Consider the following 23,269-nt stretch of genomic DNA (forward strand, 5'->3'; position numbering starts at 1 on the left):
AGGGGTTGTTGTTTTTCACTGTTATTTTAACAAAATTTCAATGTGTGAATCATTACAAAACACACTTGGAAATTGTTTCATCAAGTGATGCCCGGGAAGTGAGTCTGCTCACATTCACATATTCGGCCTCAATAAGGCGCAGCGGAGTTTCTGGGCTTATTCACACATTAACATACTGCTGTTGACACTTATGTAACTGAGTTCTGTGGAGGATTACCGCAAAAGGGGAACAACTCTTGACCTTTGCGACAAAAATAAAACTCATTTATACTCATGAGTTGACTGCTATTAGATTATTATTATTATTATTATTATTATTATTATTATTTTTATTATTTTTATTATTATTATTATTATTATTATTATTATTATTATTAATAATAATAATAATAATAATAATAATAATAATAATAATAATAATAATAATAATAATAATAAAAGTAACTGAAACAATTTTTCTAATTAGCATTTTACACATACTTGAACTACAAGAATGAATAAATAATTTCCAGCTTAGATGGCTGCTCTGAATTTTAAATTTTTGGGGAAATTTTTAATATTTACAGTATGTCAAATAAACCTGTTAAAGTAAAACAATAAATACATCTTTTAGTATATTTTTTTCAATAGGAGCCATCATTTTATACATACATGGAAAACATGACATTCTGGTTTAAGTTATTGAACCAACACTTGTTAAAATTATTTTTCTGAATATAGATGCCTTTTTATTAGATAATGATTTTTTTTTATATAATATATTCATTTAAAAAAATATTTATTTATTTATCTTCAATTAATCATCTATTAAAAATGCATTTTTTAACTTCTAATAGATTGTACTAGATGTTGTAGTCAATTTATATGTTTTTCTATCTGGCACTTGAATATAATTAAATATGTTTGTTTGTGATTATTGATACACTGACTGGACATGGCAGATAGTGGACAATCATTAGTCATGACTGTACAAGATTTAAAATAGCATATAACATAATGCTTTCACTCTTGAAATGTCAACAATGAACAGTTACCAGTGAATCTCCATTACTCATCAGTGTTTGTGTTAATTCCAGTTTCACCAAAGGATTTGGTGTTATAGGGGGAAGAATTACAAAAACCTTGGCTGTCCACTTTCAATTTACAGTTAAAGGTGTGAACACGATGCTGGTGAGGGGGAACCCCTGCATCAGTGGGTATAAAACACTTAAGGATGTCTGAGTCCAGTCACACCAAAAAGAATCTGAAGTCATATCCAAGATGCCACTCATCAAGCTCTGTGAGTATAACGTACCTTGACTGAAAATGATTTTCTTTTTGCAACAAAGCAGTTGAAACTGAACAATGGTACAACTATATTTTTCTCTCTTTTTTTGTCAGACTTCACTCCTGCACTGCTGCTCCTGGTCCTCAGCTGTCCTCAGATCAGCCAGTCTGTGCCAGTGATGAGTAAAGGACCAGTGACAGACTCCTGTGTTTTCTACGCACAGACGCTCCTACAGAACATCACTGACACACTCATGCAGGTACTAAACTAAATGAAGATTTATCTCTACACTGTGTCATCAATTTATAATTAAAAACATTATCTTCTTATCTGTGTGCTAGAATGACCTGTTCAGTGGAATCGACTGCACAGAGCAGAGTATGGAGCTGAACACGGAGACTAACACGCCGTCTGTGTGTGCACCAAAGGTAAATAAATATGAGGCTTGGGAAAACACTCAGAAATGAAAATAATGAATTATTGTTAAAAACAAAATAACTACTTTATCTGAATGTGTTGCAGCTCATACAACTCTATTTTGTGTCCAGATATATTGACGTTGTGGTTGTTCTTCTGTAGCTGCGCCTCTGTATTACTTTAAATTGAACTGTGTTTGTCCCACAGGAATCAACATGCTCAGGAATCGTCAAGTCAGAATTTGATCAGGTAGGTTGAGCTCTGTCTCTGTGATTTTTTATTGTTTTATTTTTTTTACTTTCATGTGTCTTTAAAGAGCCTATGAATTATATTAGTACACACTAAATATGAATAAGAAGAAACAACCTTTGACACATTTACAGCAACTGTATATTGCTGAGTTTAGCCTATATGTATACTCAGTGTCCACTTTATTAGGTACACCTATTATACACCTAATTCTATCTGATACTATTGTTCTGCCACTTAGTCTACTGTTATGATGCCTATAAATGTTGACACTGTCATAGAAGTGTTAATCAAATTTAGGTCATATAGTTAATGATATTGTTGTACAGGACTGCATATTATTATTATTATTATTATTAGTAGTAGTAGTAGTAGTAGTATTATATTGAAAGGCGTTTCTAATATTCTTTATTAGTGTTGTCACGATACTGGAATTTCTAACTTCGATACAATACCTTGAAATATATTGATATTCGATAGCATTTTCTATACCACAGGGAAAAATTTACACAACATTGAGGGCATAAAATATTAGATTTTTAATAAAAGATAAATAGCGGTGTGTGTGTGTGTGTGTGTCAACTCTTTGTCGGAGAGCAGAGAGAGCAGAAAGCTTAGCTGGTGCCCGTGTATCAATACTGTGGAAAATAAGTACTGAAGCTGTTTCAAACATTCAGTATCGCTATGTATTGATATTTTTGACACCACTATTCTGTATGTAAATAGGGAAAGAACCAAGAAATAGAAGCACCTCTCAAAATAATATTAGTCCAGTACAACGCCACCTTTAACAATGACCTCAATAATAAACATTTAATTGAATTAACACATTTTTGACAGGTGTCAACAAGAACTGAACATTATGAGTTTCATAAAGACAGATGTTATACAACAGGGCTGTTCTATTGGACTGCATTACATTGTACAATGAGTGTGTGTACACTATATGTATATTGTCTTGACAATAGTCTTTGCTGTATTTCCAGGAGTCATGTCTGACAAACATCAGGGAGGATCTGCGTCACCACTACAAACTTTTGGCTGCTCAGCCGGACCCCAACAGTTTACTGGCTCCAACCGTTCTGTTCAGCCTCAGAGAGCTCATGGAGGTAAATCATTTTTACACCGACAGTATTCAGCTGCAGTGTTGTTTAATAGCATTTGCACCAATACTATTACCACGAGGGACTAAATCACCTACTACAAGATCTGCCATCTGTTTTAGATATATGTTTATAACAATAATGTGAAAATGTATATGAGGTTTCTGATAAAAGATAACTGAAACTTGGATTGATAGCCACATCTTGTGCAATATTGAAATGTTCATGAAAGACATTTTCTGTTTACAGAACTGCTTTACATGGTCCCTGCCAACAGACCTGCCAACAAAGGAGGTAAGAGATCTCTTAATGCACGCCATAACCATGATTTAAGATAATGTTGTGTGATATTTTTAACTGACTAAGGTATCAAAAAACGTCCCTTGTCAAGTAATCATAGATTGAACAGGGTATTCCAAATGTAAACTTCTTTTTGTGTAATTATAATAAATCATTTCACCCGTGTTTCTTTAAGGCTGCTGCAGACCGTCCCAGCACCTACGATGAGAGACTGAGCCTCTGCAAAGTGCTGAAGGGCTTCCAGGTCCGCAGCATCACGATCAACAGAGTCATGGCATACATGAACTCTGGTGAACACACTAAATGAGTCTTTGAGCTCTAACATGCAGAACCATTTTACTTACAAATAACATAAACTACAGTAACAGTTCATGTTACATTCAAATGATCTAGAAAACACTTCAGGCTACTTTTTAGAGCACATATTTATTATTTTAGTCATGTAATTTATATTTGGCATCAAAATGATGTGTTAAAGTACTCTTTTATAAAGTGTATTTACAGACTATATGTTATTTATTTATATATTTGGACTATTTATTTTGTATTTATTGTATTTCACTTGGTTTCGAGAATCACCAAATAAATATTTTTTCCTGCATAAATCCTGCTAATGTATCATTCATTTACTCACTGTTTTTTTCATTTTAATTACATGAATTGTATTATTGTGAGATGATTTAAGTAATATTCTCCTTGATAAAGACAATATACAGTGACATTTTATGCTCATAGCTTGTACATATTGATCAAAGTCAGTCATTGGACTTCCCCTCTCTCTATTACAGCAACAAAACAACAATATAATGTGATTTACAGGAAATTAGAATTTGGTTTTCTCACTCACGACGGTCCCAAATTCCTAAAAACGTGACTTCCTTTGACCATTGGACTATACTATCCACCCGACAGTATTTTCCTGTAACCACCTCAGCGCCACCAGCTGACAAAACGCAACGTAGTGTTTGTTCACACTTCATTTGGAAAGTCCAGTGTTAATAATCAACTTACTATCAACTCAGGTGACCATAGTAACGTCACAGCAGGATGTGAAAGTCAGTCCAGACATATCCAGTGTCTGGTTTAGGGTTTATGAATAAATAAGAAACTAACGAAATGAAATGGAGTCAGAGGACTTTACAATTAGGTCAACGTTAGAGGTCTACGGGAACACAGCAGATAGTCAGGTGAGGTGTCACTCTGTTGAACATTTAGTATAAGTTCACAAATAGCCCATAAAGTTGTGATGTTTTAACTGAACTGATTTGTGTTCACTTGTTCAGCTCAACTTTCAGCTTGGGCACTTTGTTTTGTGATATGATGTTTTGAAAGGGCAGATTGATTATTGATAAAAAACCCTACTGAAAGTGAAATATAGCACAACTGAGGTTTGTGGCTGCTGGGGTTGAGAGAGACCTATGACGTTCAAAACGCGTCAGAAAATTGACAGAAAATAGAGACAGACACAGGAGAGGAAGAGCGAGCAGGATATCTGAATACATGTGATAATAATAATAATAATAATATTAAAATGTTTGGCACCATAGAGCTATCTCTGGGCAAAAACACTTATCATACCGCTACTCCTATTTCACAAAGCAGAGAAATGTGTTAAAATCATCGATACTTTGTTAATAAGAATACAAAATATGTATAAAACACTGAATGACTACAAGGAACCCATAATATAGGCTACCTATCTCTGTACAGTACACACAAGAGTGTAGGTTTGGTTTCAGAACACAAAAGGAAAAGAAATGCTATATCGAGGGGAATACTATTTCCTGCATTTATAACATGACAAAAAGGTGGTAAAACAAAAACAACTGCTGTATTATTAATGCACTAACCTGCTTAAAAACAGCTAATTAAAAGCAGTAGTGGGTAGAAATGGAGCAAATATGATTAAAAAAACGGTCACTATATCCTGACAGTAGCGCATGAGACAGGTAATCTGAAAGTAATCACGTGCCTCGGTGCATCTGCGAGATTTCACAGACCGGAAGGAAAACAACCAATCAGAGCCGAGCTGGAGCCTGCCGTCTCTGAGCAGCTGTCAATCACTCGCGAACTCCGATCAAGCGGTCAAACTAGGCAGCGTTGATTAAATATGAATCAATATTCTGTTTCTGCAATGCCTATTTCTCGCCTCAAATGTTTTGTAAAATGAGAAAGTTTGTGACCCGACAGCCATGTTGACATCAGTTGAGGAAATACCAAGCACCGCCCACCAGCCGGAGCAAACTTTCTCATTTTACAGCTAAACAGTACACTACAAGATGTTTCTGAAAACATTTGAGGTGAGAAATAGGCATTACAGTAACAGAATATTGATTCATATTTGATCAGCGCTGCCTAGTTTCACCATTTGATCAGAGTTCGTGAGTGATTGTCAGCTGTCTCCGTTGAATGAACAGCCAATAGGAACGCTCTCTCTCTGAAATGACCTGTGATTGGCCAAAGTCTCCCATCACAGGCAAGATTTTCTAAAGCCTGAAAACAGAGCCATGAGGAGGTGCAGAAGTTTAGTTATCTCTCAGTACACTTGAATTACAATATGCAATATTGCCCAATAATGCCAAAAACATTCTGCCTATACTGCAGGTTTAAAGACAGGTTATGTTGTATTTGCATGTTTTCTACAAAGAGCTTCCTGCCTTATCTGTGACTGATGCTCAATTCAGCATCTTTTAGGACAATATTAACATAGATTTTCCCAAGCAGCCTGCAGGTCCTTCTCCTGCATCATTGACATTTCAGTCTATTAGATTAAAAAAAAATGCATCAATATCATTGTCCATAACATATCATCTGTAGTTAAGAGAAAAAACCTCAAACCAAAAACAAACTTCTAAACTAAGAACACTAACAAACTAACATCATTCAGATGAAACTACTTCATTTAATTCAGCAGATATGATATGATATAGGACTCAAAGCCTACCTTTACAGGAAGGCCTTTTTATAGCAATCCCTTGTTTTAAATTTCATTATTATTGACTTTTTGTACAAAAGTCTAATGTTCAACATTTTATTTTGGCCTATGTTTTTATGTTTTTATTTTGTATTATTTTTTATCTTGATGTTTGCACTATTTTAACTTATGTAAAGCACTTTGTAACTATGTTTGGAAAGGTGCTATACAAATAAAGTTTATTATTTATTATTATTATTATGTGTGCAGTTGTGTGCTAGTGCCACCTAGTGGGAAAATAGTATATAGCTTGGCCAAAAGGATCATGTTACCAAATTAAGTTGTTATCTAAGGTTTTTAATGAATTACATAAAGTAAAAATGCTAAACACCTTCATGTTGACACGTTTCAGGTAATGATAAACAGACATGCGCAGACACATGATTATAATCAGTTGCTCCCAGGTGTGTTTGAGGAGTTCAGATCACTGCAGATTACTCACAGGTGTGGTGATATTTACCTGAGGCTGCTCCTTCCAACACAAACCTGTCCGAGGCCAAGAATGGACTGCAACCTTCAGATAACCTCTTCCTGCTGGATTATTATCGTCCTTATCTCACTTTCTACACTCACAGAGAGCCGGAGCAGGACTCATGGTGACATCCAGCAGCCTCAGGTGACTGCAGGTAAACAGCAGCAGCAGCAGAGCCCGGTGCTCGCTGCAAGGCCTCGGCCTGTGGTGGTCCACTGCCACCCGGACTCGATGCGGGTGGTGGTGCAGGCTGACATGTTTGAGACAGGTCTACAGGTGGACGGCAGACATCTGCGCCTGGGTGAAGGGAGTTCATGTGCAGCAGTCCCATCAGGAGAAGCAGAATTCACCATCCAGACCCACCTGAGGGATTGTGGGACTAAACTCTCAGTAAGCTTTCTATCTTTTTTATAGAGTATATAGTGTATGGTGTGTATAGAGTATATGGTGTGTATAGTGTGTATAGAGTGTATAGAGTGTGTAGAGTGTATGGTGTGTATGGTGTGTATGGTGTGTATGGTGTGTATAGTGTGTATGGTGTGTATGGTGTGTATAGAGTGTGTAGAGTGTATGGTGTGTATGGTGTGTATAGAGTGTATAGAGTGTGGTGTGTATGGTGTGTATAGAGTGTATGGTGTGTATGGTGTGTATGGAGTGTATAGAGTGTGTAGAGTGTATAGAGTATGGTGTGTATGGTGTGTATGGTGTGTATAGAGTGTATGGTGTGTATGGTGTGTATGGTGTGTATGGTGTGTATAGAGTATGGTGTGTATGGTGTGTATGGTGTGTATGGTGTGTATAGAGTGTGTAGAGTGTATAGAGTATGGTGTGTATAGAGTGTATGGTGTGTATAGAGTGTATAGAGTGTGTAGAGTGTATAGAGTATGGTGTGTATAGAGTGTATAGTGTGTCTGTCTTTTATGGGATCATGATGCAGCTCAGGTGGATTTGTAGAAAGTCTGTGTTCAGTGACTGGGTTTAGGATTAAAATCTTATCTTTAGGGCTGCTATTTAACGATTATTTTCATTGTCGATTAATCTGTGGATTAATTTCCCGATTAATCGATTAGTTGTTTGGTCTATAAAATGTCAGAAAAATGCCCAAACCCAAGATGACCTCCTCAAATGTCTTGTTTTATCCACAACTCAAAGATATCCAGTTTACTGTCATAGAGGAGTAACATAAGATAAGTTATTCCTTTATTAGTCCCACAGTGAGGAAATGTGCAGTGTACAGCAGCAAAAAACAAGAAGCATCAGCTAAAACAGTAAAAAAAAAAAAAAAGAAACCAGAAAATATTCATATACATGTAAGAATCTGGAATCAGAGAATTAAGAACAATTTCTTAAAATTACTCAAACCGCTTAATCGATTATCAAAATAGTTGGTGATTAATTTAAAGCTTCAGTAGGTAACAATTTGTTTGGCATCAATGGGCAAAAATTTAGCATATTGTAATTCAAGTGTTCTGAGAGAAAAATAGACCTCTGCACCTCCTCATGGCTCTGTTTTCAGGCTTTAAAAAATCTGACTTTGACCAATCACAGGTAATTTTAGAGAGAGAGAGCCTTCCTATTGGCTGTGCTCCGGCTGGTGGGCGGTGCTTGGTATTTCCTCAACTGATCTCAACATGGCTGCCGGGTCACAAACTTTCTCATTATACAGATAAACAGTACACTACAAGATGTTTACGAAACCATTTGAGGCGAGAGATAGGCATTACAGTAACAGAATATTGATTCATATTTGATCAGCGCTGCCTATTTTGACCGTTTGATCGGAGTTTGTGAGTGACTGACAGCTGCTCAGAGACGGCAGGCTCCAGCTCAGCTCTGATTGGTTGTTTTCCTCCGGTCTGTGAAATCTTGCAGATGCCGTTAGGAGCACCGGAGGACACAGAAGCTCATGATTTTTTTCAGATTACCTGTCTCATGCACTACTGTCAGGATATAGTGACCGTTTTATATAAATAACTTTTTTTAAATAATATTTCCTTGATTAATCGTTGCAGCTCTACTTATCTTGTTACACTGCTGTGTAGATTTACTCTGAAAGACTAACATTGTTCCTTTCAGTCGACAAAAGAGAAGATTATCTATTCTAATGTTCTGGTCTACTCACCTGAACCTTCATCTGATGGTTTGCTTAGACTGGACGGAGCAACTATTCCAGTTGAATGTCATTATGAAAAGTAAGTCCTGTATGTTTTTGGCACCGTTTATGTTGATACTGTTGGAACCAGCTACTTGGATTTAGGGCTGGGCGATAAGGCCAAAATCTTCTATCTCTATATAGGTAATTTCTTATCTCTAACGATATATATTACGATATAGCATGTTTTCTGGTAAATCAATAAAAAAATAGTCGTGGTAAAGCCTATTTTGTATACTCCCAACTCCACTTGGATTTGTGTGTGATTTAATATTGCATTGGGCCTTCTTGGACATTTAAACAGAAATGTATAACAGGCTGTCTGTTTTCAGGAGGTATGCTGTGGATGCCATCTCCCTGCATCCCACCTGGGTCCCTTCTGTGTCCAGGCTCTCGGCAGAGGATCAGATAGACTTAAATCTGCTGCTCATGACTGGTATTAAAGGATATCATTAATAGAGCATCTTTTTTTTATTCTCATGCATCTTCTGAACAGTGTGTTGCTACAGTTTTCATGATTAATGCTTCTCTTTCAAGATGCCTGTTGTACAACCAAATTTCAGTTCTTCAGTCCTTTTCATCTCCATAGATGATTGGCAGTTTGAGAGAGGATCTTATTCCTACTTCCTGGGGGACCCCATTCTTCTTGAAGTTACTGCCATCGTCGGTAACCACATGCCCCTGCGAGTCTACGTTGATCACTGCGTTGCCACAGCAACTCCCGATGCAGAGGCTACATTAAGATATGACTTTATAGAGCATTACGGGTGAGCTCCACAACCAAATCTTAAAAACCTACCACCACAAGATTGTTAAAATCATCGTTCTACTTTTTGTGATTTTATTTTGAACTTAATTTGACTTCTCTTGCTGCCCTAACAGATGTCTTGCTGATGCGTACCTGACGAACTCTAGCTCCCGTTTTCTACCAAGAGTTGAAGAGCACAAGCTGAGGTTTCAGCTGGAGGCCTTCAGGTTCTACCGGGAGCCCAGCAATCAGGTTGGTTAATTTTCCTGTCTTTGGCATGCACTTTGGACAATACACCTTTTTTAATAGAGAAACACTGTAAGACTTGCATTGGTTAGATTATTCTGTTTAATATACATGAGAGGAGCTTGGTCGTATTTTACACTAAACTCTCTCCCACAGGTCTACATAACCTGCTACATGAAGGCTGTTCCAGTCGTGTTAAGTGTCAGCTCTCAAAACAGGGCTTGCTCTCTAATTGAGAACAGGTATTATACTGATGACTTAATAACTTAAATGCCATCTGAAAATGTTCTCCTGTGTGTAAAACATGGTATGAGGTGCAATGAATGATCTCACTAATTTCACACATGCGAGTTCCCTTCATTTTGTAAATTTTCTCTTTCTCCAGATGGAGGTCAGTTGATGGGAACGACCATGCATGTAGGAGCTGCGATCTCAACCATCGGGTTGAGGAACCTCCGGCCACAGAACCCCCTGAAACTACCATCAGCACCAAAGCACGGCCCTCCAAGACTTCACAGGAGAGTTTAGTCCAGAACATACCCGAACAACGCCCTGTTAATTATTTCCGCTTTCGTCCAGGAGTGCACCAGAGCCAACACAACAAACCCCAACAATCCTCTGCTGGGTTGATGAAGAGAGGAGCAGAGCACAAAGCAGGTGAGTACAGCAGATATTGCATTTACTACATTCTTATTACTTTTTTTTTATTACTTATTTTTGTCAACAGTAGATGTCACATAGAAGTAGTGTACATCATCTGAAAGCTGGGGACCTGAAGATTAATTTGAGATGCACTGTGTCAAGTTGTTCTAGTCATAAATCAGAAATAAACATGAATTCATTAATTAAACTGAATTGTGAAAGTGTAGAAGGGCTTAGAATATTATGATAGAAGTATATGATGTCCATTCCCATGCTCTAATATGTCTCATAAGTTGTTACAGCAATTTTTTGGGTTGATACCATTTGGTGCTAAATTTTAAAAAAAAATGACCACTCGAGAACTGATACAAATTATAAATAATCACTCCAAAATACTACATTATGACACCAAGACCTTGAGGAACACCACAGAAAAAGCCATGCTGTGATTTGGTATCTGGAAACTGCTCAGAAACCCCCTTATTGTCAGTATACCTAGGAAAGCCATCCATCATCTGAAAGCTTTAGGTTTATAGTTTGTGGCTGTAAAGTTTCATGAGGCTGTGATTATCCTAGAGGTCACCACTGGTCATTTTATACAGGGAGGTACAGTTTTTTAAAAATGGACTCACTACAATGAAATGGCTACTAATGGGACTAACATCATCACACATGAATACAATTGGGCTCATTGAATCCACAAGAGTCTCAGCTTTACAGTGATACCCAATTTATGTAATTCCAAGACTGTTTAGGGATCCCAGTATGCAAAAATATTCAAATACACCATTTTAGAATAGGTGAAAATAACACATTTATACTGCATGCAAAACAACTGCATGTTTTTTGCCCCAAACTGCATGTGATTATCATAAAGTGGGCATGTCATAGAACCCATTTTCAGTCACATATCTTAAGGTCAAAGGTCAAGGGACCCATTTGAAAATCACCATGCCAGTTTTCCCTGCAACTTTGGAGCGTTATTTAGCCTTCCTCCTAGCATGACATGGTTTGTAAAATGGTGAACTCTAAATGATTGTTTTACAGACCTAATGTTTTTTTAACAATAGGCGTATATACAGTATGTATTTAGTTTGAAAGCACAAAAGATTTTTAAAAATTGAAGGTTGAATTCAGATATAACATTTGAATAGATCTGTTTATTAATGTCCAATTTAACTATTAGTGCAACTAAAAAAGACATTGACATTTTTTAATAATTTGTATTTACAGAGCGAACTATCCAGCTGGGACCCGTTACCATCCTGCCATCCAGCAATGTTGAAACAAGGCCATCCGATTCCAAAACAGTACTTTCGCCAAAGAACAGGAGCACCCGAGATTCAGGATAGCACAGTGGAGACTGAGGATAAAACAAAACAGATTTCATCGCTGCCTTGTACAGGACAAAAACATTTTGGACACAACCCCTGTGAATGCAGAGGTCAAGCTCATCATTCGAAATACCATCTCACCTGAAACTAAGTTTTTACTGTGAACTTTACTCTGCAATGTGAAAGTATTTACACATTTCCAGAACAGTATTTTTCTGTACAAATGACAAACCTTTATTTTCTCCAATAAATATTTTGCTTTTTGCATTTTCACCTGCTCTACACAAAAACACACGAGCCTTACAATTATCACAATTATTTGATACCTAATCTTTACAAAATCCAGCATCCTGTAGTTCTCAGCAAAACAATTTAATTAGCATCGAGTTTCAAGCACTCAAACTCATGGGGCCCCGAGCAGCGGAAGAGGATGTTGAAAGGATGTGTTGTTTGTGCATTTTACCACAAATACACACACGATGCATCCTCTTGACATCCACTGTAGAGATTCATCTAACATAATACCAGCTATTTTGATCAGAGGAGATAAGCGGGCCTATGTTTATTGGGTTTTCTTATTTTCAGAAACACAATAAAAAAAAAAACAACAAACACTGGTACAGCTCAGATAAAAAAAAAATGTATATAGGAGGTCATAGGAAATAGTCCATAGTGCAGGGAAGTCACAGGATATACGAGTTCATGTTCAAGAGACTCCTTGTGAGATAATGGAAGAGAGATCAGGCCCAATATAATTCAGATAGGGCTGCCAAATATTGTGGAACTGATCTACTTTGGCATGTAGAATATTTGTAAGATATTCCAAAGGGACCATCTCAAATATCACTTTACGCCAGCCTTGAACAGAGGGTTTCTTATTACTGATCCACTTTAGTAATATATTTTTTCTAGCAGCAAATGTAAGAATGTTATATAACCTTTTGTTGGCTGCAGTAGTTATATTTGTACTTGGGATTCCTAAAATCATCATCACTTCTGGGATTTATGACACGACCAAAGGCAATGGGTTAAGGTACCTATTTCGGTTTTACATTTGAGACACAGAGGAGAAAGTGAGGAATCAAAAAAATGCCTGCGATTAGGGGATATATGTATTCTATGTATAATTTTAAATTGGATTGCTTTTGTCCGGGTACAGATGGATATCTTTTTGGCCCAGTGGGCGTGTTGAGCTGAGCTCTGTCCCTGGTCCTGAAACATCAACAGTGGCTTCTGCATATACAGTCTGCTTATTTTAATGTTTTAATGTCCCCTCCCACCTAAACTATTCATCTCATACACTCTAAACAATTGCTGTTAATTTACAGCAGGATTTCAACAGTATTAACCTGTTATTGCTAAAAACAGTGCTTTACTGTTAATACAAAAGAAAACATGTTAAATTACGCTCATAGGTCGTTTTTTAACTGAACTATAATGCATTCTTAAAAAACATCACTTTACTGCTGATCAGCTGTCTAAAGTATCATCAGTAACAGTTTCATGCAGTATTTTTTAAATTCTGGGACCTGATCTGCACATGTGAGGCTTGTACATTGTACATGATTGTAAAATCAGTGAATTAGCTTTATTGTTCTTCACTCACATGTTGTTATGGTTTACATTCTGTGCTTGTAGCCAGCTAGAGACAGACATTTTGGGAAAAGTGTCAACAAGTCTATTATAGCCTTTTTCCACTAACAAGTGGCTTTAATTATATTTAGTGTGACTATTCCTATGTCTGTAACCTGCTAAGTCCATTCATCTAGGCAAAAAATAATGTTTATTAAAATGTATGTAAAAAATACAACCTAAATAGTGCGTTAAAACAAATCAGTAAGATAAAAGAAAGGTGAAAAACAGCTATATAATGTATCTTTAAACAGTAAATTAACTGTCAAATACTGTGAAATTAATAAAGTTCAAACTGTATTTTTCATTAACAGTACAAAGCTGTAAATTTCAGCGACAGTATAATAATGTTAATTTTACAGTAACATAAAGGCAACCCTGCTGCCATCAGGTCTTTAATGTTATTTTACTGGGAAAGTCTTAACAGTGCAGGTTCTTTTCTCAGTGCTTTCGACACGACAGGTCGATGTCCTGGGCGCCTGTTTACTTACATCCAATAAATAAGCCATTGTGTGTGTGTGTGTGTGTGTGTGTGTGTGTGTGTGTGTAGGACTGTGTTTGCTGGACGGCACCCGCTAAGTGCATAATAAATCAAGGGCACATTGAAGTACACTTAGGAGTTAATTTTCAAGCTTATTATCATATTCTGTTGTTGCAGAGGAGGCATTCAACTGCCTGAGTAGCTGAATACTGGGTGCTGACTATTGAACATCTGGACATATTGGGGTTTTTTTTTAGTTCGTTTTTCAGTATTTGTCTCTGGGCATGTTGGTGATGGTTTCAGCATCTTTAAGTGAATCATCTCACTGGATCATTTCTCTCCTCTGAACACAACAAGGATGCTTCTCTACAAAAAATGCCAAGCACTGACCTGGTTTGCTGTTTGCTTTCTTGCTCGCACAGTTGTTTATTGCATCCGAAGATGCGGACAAGACATCTGTCGAGATGAGCAGGTGTGCTGCTTGCAGGGAAACAACGCCACCGTCGTCACCTGTTGCAAGCAGTTCGGAGACAAGACTTACTACAACATCGCCATGGTCACCAGGAAACTTTCCGGGGTGCTCATCATGCTGCTTCTCTTCGCTGTGGGATACTTTGTTCAGAGGATGTTGTGCTCCAGATCCAGGCAGCTCACCACACAGCCACACGGCGTTGGACACCCGACTGGTACCACATCCCAGGAGCCGCTGATGGAGAGCAGCACACCGGACAGCCTGATGTGTCCAGCTGTTCCAGCTGCTGCTGCTGCTGTTGATGCTCAGCTGCCTTCATACGAGGAATGCAAAAGGCTGCCCACATATGAAGAGACGATGAGGGATGGGAGCAGAGGATGGCCGGAGTCCAACGTGGGACAAGCTACATGACAAGGACATCATGGATACATTATGGAGTTTCGCTATAGATTCGACATTTTAACATTATATTCATTATGATGGACATTTTCCGAAACACACAAACAGACCGCCCATGCAGGATGTTGTCTGGTATTTCCTCTGCAGCAGCTTCCACTGGGTGCCTCTGTGGAAGAGGCATATGTACACTGTAAAAAAAAAAAAAAAAGGTGTAAAATAAAGGAAATTTTCCAGGCAGCAGGGGCGCCAGAAAATGTCTGTTAAAAAAACTGAAAAATACTGTCCGTTAATTAACATAAATAAACTGTAAAAAAAAAAAACACAGTAATTATCTTTATATAATTAGCCTTTATTACTGTAATATTACAAGAAATAATTTACTTTTAACATATATTTATTGTTAGAATAGTCATACACCGTAAATCTAAGACCATTTACGTATAAATCACAAATGAAACTTGTACTTTTACGTTGCAAAAGCCCAAATTTACATTAACTCTCAGAAGTTTTGCAAAAAAAAAAATCTGTATTTTTACAAGAAATATTTTTAGAATTCCATGAAATCCTTTTCTTTTAACATAAATTAATTGTTAAAATAGAGTCATTAACATCTAAAAAACAGAATAATTATCTTTAAAAATGATCAAGAAAAGCTTAATGCAGATAATTACGATTGTGATTACAAAAAATACTGTAAATATAAGACCATTTACATATAAATCACAAATGAAACATGTCATTTTTACATTTTTTTTCTGTCATTTTGAAATACAGATAAAAAATGTAAAATGTCTTGGAAAAAAAATGTTAAAAAAATGTTTTTGTTTTACAGTGTACATGCCATACAGAACATCATGGATATACATTAGGGTTTCACTATAGATTCATTATAATGGACATTTCTGAAACACATAAACAGACCGTCCATGCAGGATGTTGTCTGGTGTTTCCTCTGCAGCAGCCTCCACTGTGTGTCTCTGCTGTGAAAGACACATACATGACATTACCTACTGCTATACTGGCACAACGATTGTATTATTATTAATTGCATTTGTTCCTGAGGAATGCATCAGTTCAAAGTCTGCTTCATTTTCTTATAAGGCACGTTTTATTAATGGCTTTGCTAATGTTAATACATCATCTATAATAATGCATTAAATCAGTAATAAACCGTTAATAAGAGAATATGTGAGGTTGCCATGTCGTGAAAAATCCCTTTGGACACTTTTTGCTTTTTAATTCATCACGAATTAGCCTATCTTATATATGACATTACAAATATTAACTTCATCAACATTTACCACTAGGGCTGGGCAATACGATGAGATATATACTATATATAGTCAAAACGTTATAAAAATATCTATCGTATATATTTTTCTATCTAATTTCTATATATCATTATATATATAAATATAGGCTAAGACTATTATTATTATTCCTTTTTTCTCTATGATTTCACTTAAAATTGTTATGTTAAAGTTCTTCAAATGAGAAAATAATGTTCTACTTTTCATTTGTCATGATTTAATTCACAAAAGAATATACAAAAATAGGCTTTACCATGTGGTTATTTCATATTGAATTACCAGAAAACATGCTATATCGTGATATTTATCGTTATGGAGGTATTAAATGACCTGTATCGTGATGATTTTGGCCATATTACCCAGCCTACCACTTAAGACTGGATGGGTGATTGTAAAAATGATTTATCAACATTTATAAATGCATTAATACACCAGCCAAAGTTTTTTTTTTTCACAACTGCAGCAGTCTCTATATCACCAAACTCTACATGCACTGTCTTTGTTATCTCGCTGATATTGATGTATCAGTGAGATGCTTTATGATAGGATAGTTGTGTAAATGGCTCAGTGAGATAATCGAACTCTGTTTAATAATTGAAAGAAGACATGCTGCACATTTCTTTGTGGTGGTTCTACTGCACCGTAATGGACTTCATGGTATCTTGTGTTTCCTGTCGTATCCATCATAAGAGGTAACCTGATATTTTAACTCACTCTAAAGTAGCTTGTAATATACTGTTGTTCCAACTGTGATATAAAAGAAAAGATCTGATCTCTTTAAATATGATTTATTGTTGGTATAAAGGAGTTTAGATTTACAAACATATTTCAAAATAAGTTTTTCACATTGTCAATGGTTTGAAAATAACACATTTTATATAAATACATCTTAAAGCTGCAGTGGGTAGAAATGGAGCAAATATGATTTTATAAAGTTGTTTTTATAAAACGGTCACTATATCCTGACAGTAGTGCATGAGACAAGTAATCTGAAAAAAAATCATGTGTCTCGGTGTCCTCCGGTGCTCCTAATGGCATCTGCAAGATTTCACAGACCGGAGGAAAACAACCAATCAGAGCCGAGCTGGAGCCTGCCGTCTCTGAGCAGCTGTCAATGATTCGCAAACTCCGATCAAACGGTCAAACTAGGCAGCGCTGATCAAATATGAATCAATATTATGTTACTGTAAGGCCTATTTCTCTCTTCAAATGTTTTCCGAAACATCTTGTAGTTTACATTTTTTTTAATTCTCTGATTCCAGCTTCTTACATGTGAATATTTTCTGGTTTCTTTACTCCTCTATGACAGTAAACTGAATATCTTTGAGTTGTGGATAAAACAAGACATTTGAGGACGTCATCTTGGGTCATCTTGGCATTTTTCTGACATTGTATAGACCAAACAACCAAATCGATTAATCGAGAAATTAATCCACAGATTGATCGACAATGAAAATAATCGTTAGTTGCAGCCCTAAAGATAAGATTTTAACCCTAAACCCAGTCACTGAACACAGACTTTCTACAAGTCCGCTTGAGCTGCATGATCCCCTTAAAAAGATATTAAGCTTACTGAGAGTTTAGTCCCACAATCCCTCAGGTGGGCCTGGATGGTGAATTCCGCTTCTCCTGATGGGACTGCTGAATCAATATTCTGTAACTGTAATGTCTTTTTCTCTCCTCAAATGTTTTCAGAAACATCTTGTAGTGTACTGTTTAGCTGTAAAATGAGAAAGTTTGTGACCAGGCAGCCATGTTGAGATCAGTTGAGGAAATACCAAGCACCGCCCAGCAGCTAGAACACAGCCAATAGGAACGCTCTCTCTCTGAAATGACCTGTGATTGGCCAAGGTCTCCCGGGTTAGATTTTTTTTAGAGCCTGAAAACAGAGCCATGAGGAGGTGCAGAAGTCTAGTTATCTCCCAGAACACTTGAATTACAAAATGCTGAAAGGTTATTATGGAGATTTTCGCCCAATGATGCCAAAAAAAACGTTCTGCCTACTTCCGCCGTAATGTTTTATTTGACCATGTGCACCACTCGTCTGAAGGCCTCTTCAACTCCAACTCCCGTCGATGCGGAACAAGGCTGAATGAACCAATCCCGACCCGAGCAGATCTTCTTCAGGTTCAGCTTGTCCTTGATCTCAGTGACGGTCAGAGCTCCGTTCACGTCCTGTTTGTTGGCGATGAGAACCAGAGGACGACCTCGCAGCTGCTCGCTCCTCAGCGTCTTCTCCAGCTCTCTGCGCGCCTCCTCCAGACGCTCCTGACCAGAGCTGTCCACCACGAACACCACCATCGCTGCATCCTGGTGGAAACTCATCCAGTGCTCTCGCATCTTCCGCTGACCACCGACATCCCAGAGAGTCAACGTGATGTTCTTACTGTTCTTCCTCGCCTCGAACATTTCCACGTTGAAGCCAATGGTTGGCACGGTGCCTACACAAATGTTGTGCTTCAGTTTGTAGAGGAGAGTCGACTTCCCAGCGTTGTCCAGGCCCAGGAGGAGAACTTGGGCATCTGGTTGTTTAGATCCTCGCAGTCCCATGGCAAAACAGTCAACTCAAGTGGGATAGGCACATCTTTCACTTATACAGTGCTCTCTCTTGCTTCACTCAGTGTTTGCTTAGTGCGTTGCCCTGAGTTTAATAGATGAGCCATTATAGCTCCATGCTGACTAACATGCATCACCGATAAGACGCCACACACAAAGGGCAAAGTGTGCACCAACTAGAGGAGATCCCTTTTTTATGTACGCTGTATAAGTAGAGTCATGCAAACTTATTGCATCAGTAAAACAATATTGTTGAATGCAATGGCAACGTGCTAGTCTTGTCGTGCATAAAGGTTATAAGTTAGTTTAGTGAAGGACATCAAAGGTCAAAGGTCACATTCCATTTAAGTTCACAGAGTCCAAAGGATAATCAGGTACATTCTTGCTTAAAAGTTTTTCGTTGCTATGGCTTGTTTCTGCTGTAAATATGATTTCTTAGAATAAAACCTTCTAAATTAGAAAGATCAAGGTAAAATGAGTCAGTTGTTGTTGTTTTTTTTAATAGGACCATGGTGCACAGTGCCTTGAATACATTGTTGCACACTACAATCATTTACCTGAAATTACATTCTGACACAGTCCAACTTTAATCACACATACAACACAATAGTTGCGCCAGTGTAAATGACAATAAGGGGGCAAAGTGTGCACCAACTTGTGGATATCCCTTGTTTATGTACGCTGTATAAGTAGAGTTATGCAAACTTATTGCATCAGTAAAACAATATTGTTCTTCCGCGGTGAATGCAATGGCAACGTGCTATAGCCTTGTCATGCATAAAGGTTACAAAAGGTTATAAGTTAGTTTAGTGAAGGACATTCTGCTACTTAAGTTCACAGAGTCTAAAGGATAATCAGGTACATTCTTGCTCAAAAGTTGTTTTCGTTGCTGTGGCTTGTTTCTGCTGTAAATATGATTTCTAAGAATAAAACCCACTCTTTTAAATTAGAAAGAACAAAGGTAAAAGAAGTCATTTGTTGTTTTGTTTTTTTAATAGGACCATGGTGCACAGTGCCTTGAATACATTGTTGCACACTACAATCATTTGCCTGAAATTACATTCTGACTCAGTCCAGTTTTAATCACATATACAACACAATAGTTGCCCCAGTGTAAATGACAATAAACATAAGGAACAATATCCAGATTTCATCTGCCAAAGAAATAAATGCAGTTTCTTTCTGAACCAGCGTTAACCTCCTCCATATAGTAAAATAAATCCTTCATTTCAACATACATTTCATACAGTTTATACAATCCAATCCTGACATCCTCTTGACATAAATGTCAAGAGGATGTTGTACTCACACAACATCACAACTTTCCCATCAACCACCTCAAAGTTTCCAGAGCTTCTAAAAAACAAAAGGAGCCAAAAGCCCCTTTGGACATTATGCTGCTGTGACACCCTTCAGTTTCTGAGAGACATTTCGGCCAAACATCAAGTCCTAAATCTAAAGGTGAGTCAGCACTGACCTCCAGTCCATCACATTCAAACGACCATCAATATAAAAAAACATTTCATTTAAAAAAAATCTTTGTGCTATGGTATCACATTCGGTGATATATTGCATTCTAAAAAAGAGGATGCAGTCAAATAAAAAGGAAGGAAAAATAAATTATGGTTGGTCAGCCGTTGGAAGGATGCACTTTTCACCTTGGCACAGTTGGCCAAAGTGCACTTACAAACCACTCTAGTTCATGTAAACATCAGAGTGGTTGATATTAGCTGTCACCACGATGCGTTTACGCCCGAAATCCAACTCTCAGTACTGATTTATCCCAAACTCCCTTCTTTCATTTGATCAACTCCACATATATATCTGAAAATGTTTTCAAAAAATAAGACTTAGGTGTATCCATTCTTACAAACACAGAGATAACTCACGCAGATATGTTGGAAACAAAACAAAACTTAGTTTCCAAAGAAAACATGTTATCTCAGTGCGCATGACACATGATACTCTTCATCTCCTCTCATCATCTTCCTCTCGTGCAGTCTGACACTGAATATATGAATGTCTCATATAGACTAAATCAATAAATCACAGTGATCAGTCCAGACAACTCTTCCTTTAAATCCACCTTGACTCCACACTGCTGCTGCAGTGTCGATGCGCCATGGAGACACACCGCAGCACAGGAACCCAAATCAGTGGCGACACCTGCTGCTCGGGAGATGCCAGAGCTTTAAGGAAACACAGAGTGCATCCAAGCACAGAATGCTTCACTTGAATTCCCTCGAAGAATCCGTCATGCATTTCACCTGGAGATTTTTGCATCAAGACCTGGTATATTTCTCTCCCGGCTTCAGCCACACGCCACCGGTTGGGTTGTCCATGACGTACACCAGCCCCTCGGCGTCACAGCGGCTCTGGGTCCAAGAATGGGCTGTTGACTTCTCCAGTGTCCGCGGGGAAGAGCGAAGACAAGCCGACTGACTGGTCACCTTCTTCTGAATGCGGACAACGGAGGCTGGAGTAGAACATGATGAGTCCATTCTCTGGTACATGTCCACTGCGCCAACGCGCTGGAAAATCACCCGAGCTTCTATGGAGGATTTGGAGCTCTGCTGTCCCATATTGTAACTTTACTGTAAATTCAAAACACTCCTTTAAAGAAAGAACCAAAGCAGATTTATTCGTGCTTATGTCTGGGTTGGCTGAATGTAGACTAAAGGGTCTTCCTCTGGTGCCAGCGTTCACTCGTCTCACTTATAAACTGTCAAAACTATATAAAATAGAGCAGCGAGTTCCAGTAAAGATGAAGAGTGACGCACTTGACTTTGAGGTCGTTAGATCCTTTAATGTTGCAACTCAGTCTTAGGTATTTGGATCAGTCAGTGTCCGAGCTATTCTGAGCTTCTCCACCTGGTTAAACCCGTCACTAAACTTGGCATCATGCAGCTTCCGAGCTGTCTGCGCCCCTTGTGAGGGCTGCAGCCGGGTTGAGTTGCCTTGCAGAGTTATTATAGTATGGAAAGCTATGCGTGGTGCGACAGAAGCATCCCGGAACACTGAGAAGACGTCACACGTTTACCCCACCCAACCTCACTCTGATCTCACCTCATTCTTTAGTGATTGCTGATCGCGAAACGATTTACAACAGACAGGTTCTTGAGACAAGAACACAACTGATTCAAATTCCTGGAGAGGTGATAAAACGCAGACTAAGAGAGGAATATTAGTCATTATCTATTTTCCTCCTCATCTATTTTTGTTGTGCCCCTTGAGCAAGGCACTTACAACTCAACTGCTTAAACTGAATAAATCTATAAGTATAACATGAATGAATAAGTGGTGGAAAATAAATAACATTTTAGGAAAAAACTGCCAAGAAACTAATTTAAAAAGGACCTTTGGAAATAAAGAGTTGTGTGTTTTGTAGTGATTGAACTGGTGAGCGTGCTGCACAGTTAAAGGGACAGTGTGTAACACTTCAGAGGATATATTAGCAGAAATGGAATATGATTTTCATAACTGTGTTTTCATTAGTGTATAATCACCTGATTCTAAGAATCATTGTGTTGTCACAATCTGATCTCACTCCTAACTCGTCAAATACTGCCGATTGGGCAGCGCCCCTCGGCTTCGGAAACAGCGCACAGAGGCACCCTTTAGCAACAGTATGTGACGAACCGGGCATTCAACTAACTCCAATGTGAACCCATCCGTGATGTTATTTGACGGTCGGAGCAACTGACGTATTAATAGCGTGAGTGTTCGCTCAGGGCAGGCGGGAGGGGTGGTGGATAGGTCAAACAAACACAAGACTTTCAACCAGGAGACTATTGTTGTCCCATGTGAAACTAAAACCTTGACTTATTTTGTCACATCAGTCGTTGATCATGAGTGTAAGTATCGTCAGCCCCGTGAGTCATATGAGTCGCTAAGTTAACATCATTCACGACCTTTTCCTAAACCTAACTAAGTGGTTGTGTTGCCTAAACCTAACTTCCTGTGAAAATGGAAGTTTAATTTGAAAGGGCACTATGCATGTAATGACCGTATATTGACACGCCGTCCCAGGTCCATCCAAAAGTAACACAAGAGGGGTACCCCGTGAGTCTGTCGCACTGACCAAGCGGCGGTATTTGACAAGTTGGTAGTAAGAATGTGTTGGTTTTTCTTAGCTTAGAATGAGCCCATCATATCAACATAGGGAGACTACGTCATGTTTCTACAGTAGCCCAGAACGGACAAACCAAACACTGTATCTAGTGAGAGCCTTTTCGTGTTTTTACGTTACCTGAAGGCCACAGTAGTTCTCTGACACGCTTGTGAAACTGCGGTAACATGAGCCGCAGAGTATAAAATCGTGGTACCAGCAGATGCTGTCTGACCTTTGGTTGCTCCTAAATTATGGTAAGGAAGGCCTCTGAGCGAGGCGAACGGCGTCACCACGGTTTTGCACTCGGTGGCTCACGTTACCGTAGTCTTGGAAAAGGTGGAGTGAGCGGAGGGGTACTCATTGGTTGCAATCTGCAACCACACCTCTAGATGTCGCCAAATCCT

General features: G+C 38.1%; 3 protein-coding genes across 3 annotated transcripts; 2 read left to right on the forward strand and 1 right to left on the reverse strand.

Moving 5' to 3' along the window:
- The first annotated feature begins 1,260 nt into the window (after positions 1–1,260).
- LOC119499231 (interleukin-12 subunit alpha-like) lies at positions 1,261–3,794 on the forward strand. Its single transcript, XM_037788489.1, has 7 exons — positions 1,261–1,279; positions 1,381–1,526; positions 1,609–1,695; positions 1,892–1,933; positions 2,920–3,042; positions 3,286–3,330; positions 3,512–3,794. The coding sequence occupies exons 1-7, from the start codon at positions 1,261–1,263 to the stop codon at positions 3,641–3,643; spliced, it is 594 nt and encodes a 197-aa protein (XP_037644417.1). The 3' UTR covers positions 3,644–3,794.
- A 2,916-nt stretch (positions 3,795–6,710) lies between these two features.
- Positions 6,711–12,177, forward strand: LOC119497932 (zona pellucida sperm-binding protein 3-like). The gene is made up of 8 exons (XM_037786372.1): positions 6,711–7,172; positions 8,859–8,974; positions 9,267–9,370; positions 9,524–9,701; positions 9,817–9,934; positions 10,085–10,170; positions 10,314–10,585; positions 11,804–12,177. Exons 1-8 carry the CDS (start codon positions 6,813–6,815, stop codon positions 11,920–11,922), a joined length of 1,353 nt encoding a protein of 450 aa, XP_037642300.1. The 5' UTR covers positions 6,711–6,812; the 3' UTR covers positions 11,923–12,177.
- Positions 12,178–18,082: 5,905 nt separating this feature from the next.
- Positions 18,083–21,761, reverse strand: arl14 (ADP-ribosylation factor-like 14). The gene has a single exon (XM_037788694.1). It carries the CDS (start codon positions 18,746–18,748, stop codon positions 18,218–18,220), a length of 531 nt encoding a protein of 176 aa, XP_037644622.1. The 5' UTR covers positions 18,749–21,761; the 3' UTR covers positions 18,083–18,217.
- Between the last annotated feature and the right edge of the window lie 1,508 nt (positions 21,762–23,269).

The sequence above is a fragment of the Sebastes umbrosus genome, chromosome 12, assembly GCF_015220745.1.
Source record: "Sebastes umbrosus isolate fSebUmb1 chromosome 12, fSebUmb1.pri, whole genome shotgun sequence".
In the NCBI taxonomy this organism is placed as follows: domain Eukaryota; kingdom Metazoa; phylum Chordata; class Actinopteri; order Perciformes; family Sebastidae; genus Sebastes; species Sebastes umbrosus.